At 35.7% G+C, this 16,640-nt stretch overlaps 1 protein-coding gene across 1 annotated transcript in view; it reads right to left on the minus strand.

The window, feature by feature from the left end:
- The window catches only part of CCDC88A (coiled-coil domain containing 88A), an 80,804-nt gene that overhangs the window by 44,388 nt on the left and 19,776 nt on the right, over positions 1-16,640 (minus strand). The window contains exons 3-8 of the mRNA XM_081316173.1: positions 16,396-16,504; positions 13,802-13,871; positions 11,943-12,001; positions 11,269-11,352; positions 10,238-10,378; positions 9,922-10,091 (exon numbers count right to left, since the gene is read on the minus strand). Coding sequence (XP_081172299.1) covers positions 9,922-10,091; positions 10,238-10,378; positions 11,269-11,352; positions 11,943-12,001; positions 13,802-13,871; positions 16,396-16,504 — 633 coding nt within the window. The remainder of the gene's footprint in view (positions 1-9,921; positions 10,092-10,237; positions 10,379-11,268; positions 11,353-11,942; positions 12,002-13,801; positions 13,872-16,395; positions 16,505-16,640) is intronic.

A 16,640-nucleotide genomic window follows, 5' to 3' on the forward strand; every position in this document is an offset into this window, starting at 1 on the left:
TTTAGTATTATTATTTATTTATTTATTTATTTTATTGTATTTATATACCGCCCTTTCCCAAAGGACTCAGGGCGGTTTACAGGGTGATTAAAAACAAAAAATACAAAAGTTTAAAACAATTAAAAAAATTATATCAATCCCTGAACAAATAAAAACCCCAATTAAAATTAAAATTAAGATTCTCAGCCTGGGCCAGAGAGCTCGAAGAGCCAGGTCTTCAGGTCCCGGCGGAATGAACGGAGGTCGGGGGCAGTCCTGAGCTCCACTGGCAGCTGGTTCCAGAGGGCAGGCGCACCCACTGAGAAGGTCCTCCCCCTGGGTGTTATCCGCCGGCAATCTTTTACCGGCGGCACCCTGAGAAGACCCTCCCTGTGGGAGCGCACTGGACGAAGGGAGCTCGATGCCAGCAGCAGGTGTTCCCTCAGATATCCCGGACCCTCGCCATTCAGGGCTTTATAGGTCATCACCAGCACCTTGAATCTCACCCGGAGGGCAACCGGAAGCCAATGCAGCTCGCGGAGTAGACGTGTTACATGGGAGTATCGGGAAACCCCCATCACAACTCGCGCGGCCAAATTCTGCACCAGCTGAAGCCTCCGAGTGGTCCTCAAGGGCAGCCCCATGTAGAGAGCGTTGCAGTAGTCTAAACAGGAGGTCACGAGCGCATGAGTGACTGTGCGTAGGGCATCTCGGTCCAGGTAGGGTCGCAACTGGCGCACCAGGCGAACCTGGGCAAAAGCCCCCCTGGTCACGGCTCCTATATGATCTTCAAAGTTGAGCCGGGAGTCAAGGAGGACGCCCAAGTTGTGAACCCTATCAACGGGGGTAACACCTCACCCCCCATCGTTAAAGGTGAAATAGTCTGGTTAACCCAAGATGCCGATATGCACAGCCACTCAGTCTTGGCAGGATTGAGACGAAGCCTGTTTCTCCCCATCCAGACCTGGACCGCCTCCAGGCAACGGGACATCACAGCAAGGGCATCGCTGGGTTGGTTTGGGGTGGAAAGAAAAAGTTGGGTATCATCAGCGTACTGATGATACCCCACCCCAAAACTACGAATGATCTCACCCAGCGGCTTCATATAGATGTTGAACAGGAGGGAAGAGAGAACCGACCCCTGAGGAACTCCACAAACAAGAGGCCTCGGGGTAGATCTCTGCCCTCCCGTCAACACCGACTGCGAACGGCCCAGGAGATAGGAGGAGAACCACCGTAAAACGGTGCCTCCCACTTCCAACCCCCTGAGACGCTGCAGTAGGATACCATGGTCAATGGTATCAAAAGCCGCTGACAGATCTAATAGGACCAGGACAGAGGAACAACCCCTGTCCCAAGCCCACCAGAGATCATTCACCAGCGCGACCAATGACGTCTCCGTGCTGTATCCGGGCCTGAAACCCGATTGTTACGGGTCCAGATAATCAGTTTCCTCCAGGAACAGAGGAAGCTGATGCGCCACCACACTCTCAACAACCTTCTCCAAAAAGCGAAGGTTGGAGACTGGACGATAGTTATTTAAAACAGCCGGGTCTAGGGCAGGCTTTTTGAGGAGGGGTCTCACCACCGCCTCCTTCAAGGCGGCAGGGAAGACACCCTCCTTCAAAGAAGCAGTTATTACTGCCTGGAACCAGCCTCGTGTCTCCTCCCAGGCCGCATAAACCAGCCAGGAGCGGCACGGATCCAACAAACAGGTGGCGGTGCTCAACCTCCCCATGATCCTGTCCACATCATCAGGGGAAACATGATTGAACTCAGTCCAGATAACATGCTCAAGACCGTCCGATTCCTCCACGTCAGACTCTGCCCAGTCAGAGTCCAGACCGGCCCGGATCTGAGCAATTTTGTCCGCCAGATGATGACTAAACTCCTCGGCTCGTCCCTGTAAGGGATCCTCCCTCACCTCCTGGTTATTGTTGGATCCAGATTCACATTCTCCTGTGTTTAATAAAAATTAATTAAATATTCAACAAGGAGTGTGCAAAATAAATGTGGGGATGGACTGCTCTGGAGAACTTTGGGACAGTTCATTTCCCTTTAGACTATTCTGAACTTCCTCCTCTTCTATGCTATTCTGGGATTTGGCAGTTTCCAGAAAAGCAAGACTTCTGACCTGGCAGTAGTTTGATAATGGACTTTTGCATATTCCTAATTCTACAATTCAATACCAGAAAGCTCACATATTCTAATCTAAAATGATTATAGCATGCAAGATTTAAAATAATATATCTATAGTTTATAATAACTATAGTTATTATAAGCGGGTGATTCCAAGGGGGAGGCATTCTCTGTGGGCGTGCCTGCCCTATGGAATGAACTGCCGGTGGAACTTCGGACTGCCCCGGACCTTCGCTCGTTTCGCCGGGACCTGAAAACTTGTTTATTTGATCTTTCTGGCCTGGACTGAGGGGGTTTTAATTTAATTTTAAATTTTAAATTTTAATTTGTTTTAATTGTGGGCTAGTCTTAATTTAATTCTATTTTAATTGTATTTATTTGTATTGTTTTAATTCGCCCTGTAAACCGCCCTGAGTCCTTCAGGAATAGGGCGGTATATAAAATCAATCAATCAATCAAATAAATAAATAAATAAATAATTATAAAACTAATAAAATTGTGAAAGAAATGAAACATACAAAGTTTGTGCAAACTCCTTGGTCCTTTCATTTAATGCTCAAAAGAAATTTGAGAAAGAGTAATTGAAAACAGTTGTGGAGAGTTCAGAAAGCCCCTTTGTACTTTGTTATGATGAGGAAAGAGAAGCTGAAATAGAACTGGCCGTCATTGAAAAAGAGATCACATGGGCACTCCAGTTGCGGACACCATCCCTGCGGAATTACTGAGACCTGTAGCATTCACAATCATTTAGAGACCTGTGCTGGAAATTTTGGGAAATCATCACATGGCCACAGGATTGGAAACCCTCACTGTTTATTCTACTGCCGAAAAAGAATTACTCTAAAGATAGCTCCAATTATCACATAATTGTTCTCATTTCTCACATCAGCAAGATTCTGCTTAAAACAGAACATCTAATATGAACCATCAAAGGGAATTACCAGATTTCCAAGCTGGCTTCCAAAAGGGTCATGACACCTGCAATCATATAGCAAATCAATGCTGGATCATAGAAAAATCTCATGAACATCAAAAGATCATTTACATCAACTACAAGAAAGCCTGGTCATGAGAAGCCATGTAAAGCCCTACAAGACTTGGGGGTATCAGCACATCTGGTCAAGTTGGTGCACTCACTGTACACAAATTAAGAAGCCACTGTGTGAACACCATATGGAAACACCGAATGGTTTAAGATAGAGAAAGTGGTGTGTCTCTCCCCTTTCTTATTCAACCTGTATGCCAAAATGATCATGGGGAAGCTAGATCTTGAAGAATCAAAACTCAGGATAAAAATTGTGGAAGAAACATCAACAATGTTCAATATGCTTGTGATACAACTCTCCCCTCAGAAACCAAAGAAGGCCTAGCGCATCTGATCAAGAAAATCCAAGAAGAAAGTGAGAATTTTGGTCTCTTTCTGAACATCAAGACCAAGCTCATGACCACAGCAAGGAATGGAAACATAAAAATAGAAACTGACAGTGAAAAGATAGAATGCATGGGAAAAAAATCACTTTCTTAGGATTGCAGATCGCTCAAAGCAGTGAATGCAACCCAGAAATAAAACGTCTGATTGCACTGGGTCACATAGCAATGATAAATGTAGTTGAATAAGGAAAAGCAAAGGATACCAGCAACCAAATGTAGGTTTAATCCGTTCTGTTGTGTTCCCTGTATGGTTGTGAAAGTTGGACCTTAAAAAAGCAAGACAGGAAGAAAATTGACGTATTTGAGCTGTACTGCTGGTGAAGGATCCTGTTCTGTTCTAGCCTACGACCGGTCCTGTTTGTGTGACAGGGACAACCCCTTTTTCCTTTTGACAAATTAATAGGCTGGAAAAAACCCAACCCAAATTTATTTACAGTTCCAAAATGATAAAGTCTTTCAAACAAAAAAGCAGCAGAATATTTTCTTCAATAAATGATTCAAAACATCAAACAAGTCAACAAACAAGAGTCAAACAGATTAGCAAGAACAGACCAGGATTCTCTTTGAATGTCTACGAACGGTTGCCTTCAGCAACCAGCATCACCCACACCTTCCCCTTTTATTATCTGTCCCAAGGCATGGCTTCTCAATGCCTTCTCCTCCTTTCACTGAGTTGCCTCATTGATTTTCTCTGCTCTACTCTGCTGAATTGCCTTCTGCTTCTAGTGTAACTGAACAGATTCAGCTGTGACTCCTTTGAGTCCGACACCTCCTCCTCTCACAGCTGAGCCTCATGAGGAACACAACTGGAGGGGCCAGGCTGAGTCCTGCAGTGCATCAGAGCCTCCCCCCGACACCGAAGGCTCTCCAAACCCCTCCTCCTCCTCAGATTCCGCAGACCCAGCTGCTGGGAGCACACGCTGACACTGAATCACAACAGGTCATTCCTGTGTATACTTTGTTGACTAACAAATAAGTACTGAAATGCATAACACCAAACATGTCACTGTAAGACAAAATCGCAAAACTGTGTCTCTCTTAACATCTATGAAGAGATGTCTTTGGTATCTCTTACTTTGGCCATGTCATATGGAGGAATTCACTAAAGAAAGCAAATATGTTGGAAGAATTAGCGGTAAGAGAAAACCACATAACAGGTTAGCTAGACACCATCAAACCTGACACCAGTCAGATCATAGAAAAACTCTAAGAAGTAGTGCAAGATCAGAAGATTTGGAGAGACCTGGCCCAGAGATATCACCAAGATTCAGACATAACTGAATGAATAATATCATCATCACTTTTTGTTCTCACAGATTTCTGTGTATAGCTTATCATGGGGAAGACAAACATTATTCAAATACTTTTAAAGTAATTTGACATTAAAGTGGCCAAATGAAATCCAAAATCAAGCCAATTAACTTCCACTTATGAATCTCTCATTTCTTCCCCATACATAAGACTAAGGTAGGTTGGTAGGCGGCTGGAAAGACAGAGGAAATCTATTTTTATTTCCTGTGAGAGTTCAATCTGTCAGCAAGGAGATTAAATAGGGATACATTTTAATATTTATTGAATAGTACCTAAATACAATAGATAAATGTATAATATGACTGGAATATATTGGGAAACATTTCTTTCATATGAACCAAGACATCTGATTATTATTAAACATCTTATTTAAATTGAAAATTATAGAAATGTTCAGTCAAAAATGTTTGTTTCATTTTCAAATTAGAAAAATATATGTTCCAAATATAAAAATATTCAACTATATTATATGTATACATTTATTGCACAGCATGTATTTTATACATAATATCAAAGCTGGAGTTAATGAACTTTTCAATGTAGGGCCTGTTTTAAATAATGACAGTTCTTATGTCAAACCACAGCTTCTCATAAATATCTACTCAACCACCATGCTTTGTATCCAATTTAAGAACATTGTTATTTAAAGTGTACAGAACTAATGGGAATTACTTTAGCATACCAGCACATTAGATGGTACTGACAATCATTAAAAGATATTAGCGTTTTATAGAAAAAAAGTGTTATTTGTAAATAAGTAAAACATATTGGTAAAATGTAAAAATATTCGGAGAAATATATACACTTCCAATGATTCAGTTCAGTGTAATGGGATTGTTTTTAATTATACATTCTACACCAATGTTCAATTAGGCTATTACATGTCAATCAAATTAATAACAGCAATTTGCATTAACTTCCTTAGTGCAGCTGTTTATAGAATATCTTGGCTAGGCTCATTTCAACATACACCCAATATCTGAGTCATCAAAAATGGTATCTCTTTTTTGTATTTTTGTGCTCAACATGACTAATTTTTAAAAACTTTGGTTCTGCTCAAATAAAAAGTAATTAAATAGACATAATAATATACTTTGCCCCTTTTAGATGATCCAGTTAAAACTCTCTTGTAATAGTCTATTGGTCTTTGTCTGTATGCTGTGTAGGGGGGTAAGGGATGGAGGGTCTGGTTCTATATATAAATGTTCCCATATCATGCTCCTCTCTCTCTCAGAACAATATTTGAAGCCCAGCCTACCATTCTGCAGTTCAGTACAATTCTAATAATAAAACTTGTCAAATGTCCAAAGTGAAATAATAAAATGTACCTAAGGAAGAGCTTTGCGATTTCAAGGGACCTAGAAATTTTTTTTTAGCATCAAATTTTGACAGGGAATTAGATGGAAAAACCTTATTACCATAAATTACTATGTCATTCTGTGTTCAGAACAAATATAGAAAATTTGACCTTAGTATTGGAGGACAAGCATATATTAAAGACTCTTCACCCCTGCTGTATTATTCATGCAGCAAGCACCATAATGGCTTAATTAGCCATAAACTTTTCAGCATTTATCTAATGCTTAAAGCATTTCACATGCACAATTGAAGCCAAGGATTAGAAACAGGCCCTTCAGGCAGAGAACAGGTGGCAATTTTATTGCTAGACTGAATTTAACAATGATTCTGAAACTTGTATGTTAAACTCCAATTTCACATCACTGTGTAGACACTTCAATATACATTCCATTATCAAATCAAAGTTAGGACACAGATTTGATCATCATGAAACTTATAGTCATGGATTATATTTAAAAAGTTATTGTACAAACAAGTATTTCTTGAATTGCAGAAACTTCAGGAATTTTACTTATATGAACATTAGCAGCATTTATAATCACTGAGTAACCTTAGACATTGGTACAAAGGCACACTCTCCCACTGTTAATGGCAAACATGTCTGTGGCACATGGAACTCATAGGGAAAAAAAGTCAGAAGTTACATAATTGTAGCACAACTGTGGCTCAACTCAAGTTAACATTGATAAAATAAATACCTTCCTATCAAGTTATATACGATATATCTATTTTTTCCCCAAATTATTTTTTAAAAACTACTGTGCTGTGATAGTATACCAATATATTGTTACATGTATACAAAGCCATTGAGTGGCGCAGTGGCCTAGAGGTGAAGAAGCTCGCCTCCCATTCGGCAGGGTGAGAGTTCAATTCTAGGCAGCGACAAATGTTTCTCTAGAGAAAATATCTGCTTGAAAACTCTGCATAACATCAGTAAATGCTTAGCTTCATTCACTTGTCCCAATTCCACCCTGATAAAAGGTATTACAGGATTGTAAAAAGAAAAGAAAAAATCTATACAGAGCCAGGCAGAAGACTGAGTAGATATCCCCAACAGGGGCTGCAACATCTTCCGTTAGCTGGCATGCATTTGTAAATAATTCCATTGGCAAAACACAGTACTATTTTAACAACATTTGATATTGAAGAGTAATCACCTCTTGTAGTTTAGCTTTCTGAAATATTCTAAATATTCTAAATCTGAGCTTTCTGATGAGAACCTACATAGTTTTTTGCCTACACCCACACCAGGAGTACCACCTAAGAAGCAGACAAACAGAAAGTACTGAAAGTGTATAGTTGTATAGATGTTCAATTATAGGTAGAAGAAGAACAGGTAAATTATAGATATTTTTACTTTACATTTATAATACAAATGCTCTTAAAATGTTCCCTCAAATTTACTTCTAAACTATTTTAATCTTTTGAGATTAAATGCATGCTTATACAGTAATCCATAAGAAATCCAAAATCTCTAAAAGGCAGTGTGCACATATGTATTTTACAACAAACATACACATACTTGGGTGGTAGGCCTCTTGTTGCTTATAGGCATTTGCTTAATCTAAAACAGTTACTAACTAGCAAAGGAGCCCACACAAAGTGCATTAATTCAATTGCGTGTTCTAGTTTTTTAACCATTTATGTACAATTTACAATTGTCCGTTTCATTTTCCATATCAAATCTGACCAGGTGTTCAATATACTAATTTTCAAGTCAACATTCCAAACTGCGCTATACATTTACTGTTCACTACAAATCATCTGGAATCTCAGCAAACAGCACAGCATCAATTGCATATAAAAGTACACACATATTCATATTCCCAGCCAACACACCTCTAATATAGGCATATCAAAAAAGACATCACACATCCTTGTCATTTTATTAGATGACACAGACCACAGACAAACAATTTTATTCCTTTTGTGGGAATTTTTATTTTAGAAAAAGGGATTTATTTTACTAATGTTGTTATGGCTTTTTCTATTTATCATTAGAGCTAGGTTCTATATCTATTTCCATTATTTTATTTCTTATTCCTACATTTATACCTTATTTCTTACATAGTTGCTCTCTTAATCCCAGCCATAAATTTTTGTAGCCGATATTTCTGTCCTTATTACCTCTTATTAGCTATATTTTATATTCTTTATTTGCAAGTTATCTCGATAAAGAATAATGTATCTTCTACTTGTTTAGCACAGAAGACATGTTAAAAAAATGACAGAACTATTTCATAAGCAAACAATATACATATTTTAACATTTCTCCAGTGACATCTTCAATACTCATAGCCTTACTATTTTTTAACATTCTCACAGTAATAAATGCTTTTCCTTTTCTTGGACTCTAATATTTGTATCAACTGTTTAATTTCACTCCTTAACACGATAGTATTTTTTCCATACAAACATTAAAATAATCCTTCTGGCATTATCTTCTTTCAGCCTCATTCGATATCATTTCATCACTTTTATTCTTAATTTTATTCAATCCACAGAATACTTAAATTTTAAGTCTTTTTAAACATGTTCAGCTAACGTGCTTCCAATTAAAACTGGCAGGTATGTTGATAAATTATACATGAGTGAGATTATGAACAAATTGTTTACAATTTAAGATGTCTTCAGTTTGGTAACATTTAATAATAACCCCGTTTTTTAAAAAAAAGTTTAAGGCAATGAATGTACTCCTGTCAACTATAGTTTTATAGATAGCCCACAACTTATGTTCATCATTAACAACTGTTCAAAGCTATGACAGGCTCAAAAAAGTTACTTATTACATCACCACAGTCAGGTGATTTCACCTTGGGCACTTGGAAACCAACTGGTTGCAATGACCTATGCGGTGAATTACATTTTGCACCTTTTTTGCCATTTTCCAACAAAAAACACCCACTGGATGAACTGAATTTTGATTTACAACCACAGACCATTGTAAAAGCAGTGGTAAAATCAAGCTGGAATTATGACTGCAATGATCTATTCTAGGCTCAATTTTTTTTTTAATCCCATTTATATCCCGCCCTTCTCCGAAGACTCAGGGCGGCTTACAATTTAAAGCACAAATCAATGTGCTTAGCTTAGCAATAGCCTTCATTCTATGTATATGCCTGCTTATTAGGGCTTTCGGGGGGCCCCAAGCGGCATTATTACAAAGTCAGCTTATTGCCCCCAACAATCTGAGTCCTCATTTTACCTACCTCGGAAGGATGGAAGGCTGAGTCAACCTTGAGCCTGGTGGGATGCGAACCTGCACTAATTGCAGGCAGCTGGTGTTACTTAAGGAGGCATTAGCCCACTGCTCCACCAAGGCTCTATTGTGGTTATAAATAGAGGACTACCTGTAACCACTTCCTAATAACTTAAATCTTATTTCAGACTAAATTTTATATCATAACTATTACAAGAGTAGAAGGTGTAAAAAGCCAAGCATACTAATTCTGTTTCTAAAGGAAATTTTTCATCTGCTGCAGCTTGATGGTTTTGTTAAGATCTTAGAAATATTTAGCTATTACAAGATAAGGGTAGTGTAAAACTCTAATAGTAAATTAATAAATGATTCCTGCCAATCCAAGCTGGAGAAAACCTACTTGCTAGGTCCAAGGAACAAATGCTTTCTTGCAGGAAGGCAACTGCCCTTGGAGAATCCTGGTATTTACCAATTCTTATAATTATTCTTTATTATGTACTTACAGCTCTTGTCTAAGCCTTCTAATCTTTGCTTTGGCATCTGCTAATTCCACTGATAAATGTTGTCTACTTTCAATGCATTTCATTCCTGGAGATCCACAAGGTGATTGTGCTGCTGATGCATGAGGTAGAAAATGAAGAGAGTCTCGTTCTTCAGAAAGCTCTATGATAGTCTATGATATAAAAAATATTTTTCATATAAGTATATGAAAGTAGAACCATTCAGATTTTGCAAATTGTTACTTAGCTATTTTACTTCTTCATTTCATTGCTAATCAACAAAATCCTAAATAATAAAATTAAAAAATGCTGTTAATACCTCAGAATGTTCATCTCGCTCATCTATAAGTCGTTTTAAATGCAATGCCATGTTTTTTAGGAGAGGTTCAATATAATCTTGTGTTAGAGCACTGTCATCCATCCACTGGAGATCGAACACATTTTCCTGATTATGGGTTACCTACAAGGAATAAATAACAATGATGTAAACCTACTGTATTTAAATAATTAAGATTGCTAAATTTGTACTGATTAAGTGTAACTAAATGTGAAAAAAATGGAGTTCAAGCTTATTTTAATGAACAAATTATTTACATTTTAATCTATTTTTAGAAATATTCCATCTTTTGGACCATCAATAACCTTACAAATTTTCCCGGCTTCAATTTTGCATAAATATTTAAATTAAACAATTAATATTTATCATTTCCAAATTTTTGAATGACCCCAATTCCCCTTGTCACAATTCCCCCCAACACCTAGTGTTCCAGATATATGATCTATCTCACTTCCATATACAGTTTTTTTAATATGTAATCTGTGATTTCCATAAATCAACTGATCTCCAAATCAACAGAAGAATCCCACAAAAATATCAGTAAACAATCAGATCCAGGAGATGGATTTTTCTAATAATGCACCAGGATATGAGGCAAGAGCTCCAGAAGAAGGCTATAACTATACTTTATTGAGATAGGCCAAAGTAACAGAATCTTGCAAGTCTGCCTATAATTTCCCCTCTGTTCCATTTATACCTGTGAAAGTCAGAGGCAAGCCAGTTCGATCTCTTTCTAAAACTTTTCCAAGTCCCTGAGCTTAATGCAGATTTCTACAGTTTCTACATTCCTAAAACTTTTCAGTGGTTTCTCCATGGCGTCATATCCTTGGCTCCTTGCATAAGCTCATAAATCCTATGAGAAAAAATGTCTGATCTTTTATATTTCATAAGAAAGTGCCTATTTTTTTAAATACAATAAACATTCTGCAGAATAAATTATTATCAAGACATTTGACTGCCTTTAAAATATTTTTTAATAAATTGGGACTTTGTAATAATAAACAAGATATTACCTCTTGTATGTGGGCGGCAACAGCTGCTCTTACATCAAAATCTAAACTCTGTATTCTTTCAATGAATTCTTCTTTCTTCTGGCACTAAATATAAATTTTAATTAGTATTTACTCTATAGTAGCTAAACAAAATAAAATAAAACCACATCCTTCAGCTTTTTCTTACCAATGTAGTAAACCTGAAATACCTCATAAAAGTACATACGCAGGAAGATTTGTGATTTATCCCTGATCATACAATGTACTTTTTCAACTCCTTTTAAGTCTGGCATTCAGTTAACAATATAGTGTGTTCCCTTAAAGCAGGGATGTCCAACCCATGATCCCACAAGATAATAAAAAATAAAGAAAGCTTATTATTTATTTACATCAACTATATATTTTATATGCAGCTCAAAGCAATTCCTCTTCAGTGTGGCCCAAACAATCCAAAAGTTTGGACAACCAAGCCTTAATATAAGAACAACTAAAAATGCTTCCAACTATTGCCTTCCTACTCTCAATAAGCACCAGTCATCATGGTTATCTGCTAGATTAAAACAGTGATCAATAAATAATAAATAATCCTAGCAGAAAAAAATTGTTAGCGATGTTTAATTATATATAAGACTAGGAAGATAACATTATAAATGCCACTTATATTATAAGTAGTTCAAAAAATTAGTAGACCTTACCTGAACAGCACAGCCAAGCAGAAGTAGGAGTAGTTTTTTTACTTCTTCAGTGCCTTGTTCTGAAAATATTTTTGAAATATTTTAAAACAATATATTGGTTTACATTTTCAGTAATATTGAACAATTCTGTTTACCTTTCCGTTACTATATGTTTTGGGGTAAGCACTGGTGAACAACACAGAGCTGTTTTCTCAGAGCTATATAACTAAGGGCTATATATAGCTTTTAACTATATAATTCTTTATTTAGTCTTAAGAAATTTCTTTAACTCTATATCCATAGTCAATGAGCAGAATACAGATACTCCTCAACTTACAATCACAACAGAGCCCAAATTTCTGTTGCTAAGCAAGACAGTTGTTAAGTGAATTTTAACCCATTTTATGACCACAGTTAAGTGAATCACTGCAGTTGTTAAGTTAATAACATAGTTGTTAAGTGAATCTGGCTTCCCCATTGACATTACTTGTCAAAAGGTCACAAAAGGTGATCACATGATTTGGGATACTGCAACTGTCATAAATATGAGTCAGTTGCCAAGCCTCTGAATTTAGATCATATGACCATGGGGATACTGCAATGGTCGTAAATATGAAAAACAGTTATAAGTTAATAACATAGTTATTAATAACACAGTTAATAACAGTTATAAGTTACTCTTTTCAGTGCCGTTGTAACTTCAAACAGTTTGGACAACCAGGCCTTAATATAAATGAACTGTTATAAATTGAGGACTATATATAAATAAATATTCCAGTTTTCTAGATTTACTATACTATATTAATTTACTACTTATAGTAAATAATCAAAGTATTATTTCTAGAGTTGTGCATACTATTTTGTAATCCATGAATAGTTAATTCTTATCCAAATTCAGTTCCACATTAAATACAAGAGAAATGTTTTGTGAGGGACTTTTTTGGGGAACCTTTTTCACCCAGCCTCGTTGAGAGCAAAAGCACTGACTGATGGATTAATTTCGCCCCACGTGGGGTGGAGTCTCTCTGCTAAGCAGCGCTTTTCCTCTCAAGGAGGTTATTGGTGTAAAAGTTCCTCCAAAAATTGAAGCAGAATTTCTTGCTTGGATTTCATGATGGCCCTTTTTCAGCCAGTTCCCAGGAACCAGAAGAAAGTCTTTTCAGCAGGAGTTAGCAGCTTGTGACATTCCCTGCCAGCTTCTCCATTCTAGGGAAGCCATCAGGGAAGAGTGCACATGGCAATCACATGATTGCAAGACACTTAGCAACCTGTCTTAAGGGTGAACAGGTTGCCATGTACCTAGATCACAATCCCTTGACCATAGGAGCACTGCAACAGGCCTAAGTTTGGGTATGGGTGGTAAATCCTTTTGTTCAGCACCATCATGCCTTTGAATAGTTGCTGAACAAATGGTCATTAAGCGCAGACTACCGATACAAATATATAATGCACGTAAAGTCACGTAAACATTTGACAGTATTATACAATATTATTAATAAATATGAGTGATTGCCAGATTCAGGCCAGGCACAGAAATAAATCTTGATTATGTATTAATTCCATATTCAGAAACCTGCTTACATCATAAGATCAGATATAACATTCCAAATTTATTACAAACAATAATAAACCACAGCTTCTCCAAAGCACAGCAATAGAACCCTATATATAGGTATATGCTACAGGATTTATATTCAAAGCTTTTCCAGTTTTTCTGAATCAAAGCACAGTTGGCTACTATTTTAAAGGTGATAAAAACCAAAAAAGATCTATTTACATAATATTCCTCCCTAACCTGAGAATATTATTTATTTCCTTGCCAACTTCAACAAATAACATTTATTACAGTATGCCTATTTTAAACCAGATACAGTGCTTACCAGAAAAGGGATTTTTTCCAATTATTAAAACATTTGGCAATGGCATCATGATCAATTGCTGCAATGTGTCCTGTGGAAGCAAATTTAATTTTTGTAACTTTTACAGCTTTTATAAAACTTATATAGAGGCTGAATTTTCTGTAGGTTTCTGGCAACATCTGACCTTAACTGGCTATATTAAAATAAACAGTAAAATATCCCTTATTTATAAGTGTAACTTGTATGAACTCCAAGAAACCATAAGTTTACTTCATGTATTTAAATGTATTAATATTAGAGGTTTCACTTTTTGTAAAAGATGAAATGCCTAGATTATTTTGCTTATCCATTTCTTTCCTACAGAATTTCTCAAAATATTTTTCTTATAAATTGATATTCTTTTATTTATTGCTTGTTTTGGACACTTTTATGATCATATTATTGTTTATGCTTCATAGAAAATTAATGTTAAACAAGAAAATCTAGAAAACGTATTAAGGAATGTTAAGGAAAGTTAATGTTAGGAAACATACATATGCAAAACAACCTATGTCAGAAGTTTAAATGAGCAATATTAGAAAAAAGTTCCTCTTTAAAGATGTTAAGAAATATTTTCTTTGATTTGTACAGAGCAATTATACTGAGAACAAGGTGAAAACAATTTGTAATTGTCATTTTTTCTACCACTAGACATACTTTTTTATTAACAGGTACTCGTGTATTAATATTTTAGCTTATTTCAAACAGATTGATATTAAATAATTCTTTGAGAAAATGATAAATACCCAGATTCCCATACCTAATTATATATATATATATATATATATATATATATATATATATATATATATATATATATATATATATATATATATATATATATATATATATATATATATATATATATATATATATATATATATATATATATATATATATATATATATATATATATATATATATAACTAATTAAACTTATTATGTATATTAGGAACACTGGCTGTCCACAATAACTAAGAACAAGGCATTTTATCAATTTCATTTTCCTAACAAAGAGAACTACATGTTATATATTTAAACCATTTTACCATGATTGTAAAATAATTTCCTACATTGACTTAAATCTATTAGAATGTAAAAACCTGTGAAGCTGATATGCAAAGATAATGTTGTACTAAGATATTCAGGACTGAAACTGAATAAAAGTGGATTGCAATTTAGATAGAAGCATTTCTGAGAACTGCCAAATCTCCTTTAAAAAGGCAACAATCTATTCTGCAAATTCTTTCCTGAAGGTTGCCCTAATAAATTATACCACTGCTAGACACTAATAGTTCTGATCAGAAAAAAAAATAGTTTAGAGACTACCTAATTCTTTAAAGTTGGCCTGCATTCTCTCAACATCTGGGTAACTATGATAAAAATAGTCATGAATATACAAATCTATGAGACAAGAATATGGGTAGTTCTCAATTTATGACCAGTCACTTAGTTACCATTCAAAGTTCTGATGGACCCCTCAAACAGCTACTTGCAACCTGATTTTGAAATTCCAACTTCAGTTCCTCCAGTCATGTGACTGCATTTTGGACACCTGGCAACCAGCCCACATTTACAGTCATTGCAGTGCTTTACGGTTATGTGACTATAATTTACAACACTTTTGCCAGAATCCCATGTTTACTTCCGGTTTCCAACAAAACCCAGCCCACAGCAAACAATGGGTTCATTTTAAAGCTATGGTGATGGCTTAACGACTGCCATGTTCATTTAATGTCCACTGCCATGTTCTGTGCTGGAGGGCTACAAGAGAATCGGTACTATTTTAGTACATGTATAGGTACTGTAAACACTATAATGTCTGCATTGCAACATATTCAAGCAAGCTCAGAGAGCACCAAGAATCCCTCGTGTCAACCCTGAGCAACAAATATTCTTCTTTATTAATATTCTGTTGTTATATTTTAAGATTTGAATACATACTCAATTATGTGTGGCATAGCTACAGATGATATAATATAGGCACTGAAGGCATGGCTGTTCATGACAGTACTGGGCCAAGATATGAAGTCCAGGTTTGAAAGATGTTTCATAGAGATGAAAGTTAGTCCATAATTAGTACATATTTTGTTTGGCGTTTTTATATTTGTTTTTAAATTTCTTGTAAGCCATTTTGAATTGCATGATCATATAAATTGAAAAAAAATAAAATAAATGGATTAAAGAATAAAAAAATCTATTTCATGCAATTCTTCAGTTCATACAGAAATTCAACATGGGCTTGAGTAAAAAGCAGTAAAAAAATAACCTTGCTCTTAGGCATACAATCTAAAACAGGTAACAGAAAAAATGGAGTTGAGAGGGAGGGGAAAAAGTAAACTCTACTTCTTAATGATATATTTGATTGGCCCTCTACTACTGAAATTTTCAAAAATGACTTCAATGTTATAATCAATACAATCAATGTTTCTTTGAATTGCCAAAGCAAAAATATAAAGTAGATTATTAACAATTTATACTATGACAAGTTTTAGTTGTCCAGTAATTGTCCTTCTTCTAGGACAGGTAAGTGGCACATAAATTTAATCATATTTTAAAGGAAATAAATCACATACCTGATAATACGATTTAATTTGTCTTATTAAAATAGACAAATTTTGAATTCGAAGTGATCCATCATTGTTGACCTTCTTATTTATTCTTTGACTAACTGCTTTAGGGTTTCTGAAAAAAATGAAATAAATAAGTACTGTCAATTTATTTGAATTTCACAAAGGAAAACTTACAGAGCAGCAAACAATACATTTAGGGAATTTAATTTGTAGTTTACATAATGTTGGAACTACACAGCATGCACATT

Source organism: Vipera berus, assembly GCF_964194415.1.
Source record: "Vipera berus genome assembly, chromosome: 1".
NCBI lineage: Eukaryota > Metazoa > Chordata > Lepidosauria > Squamata > Viperidae > Vipera > Vipera berus.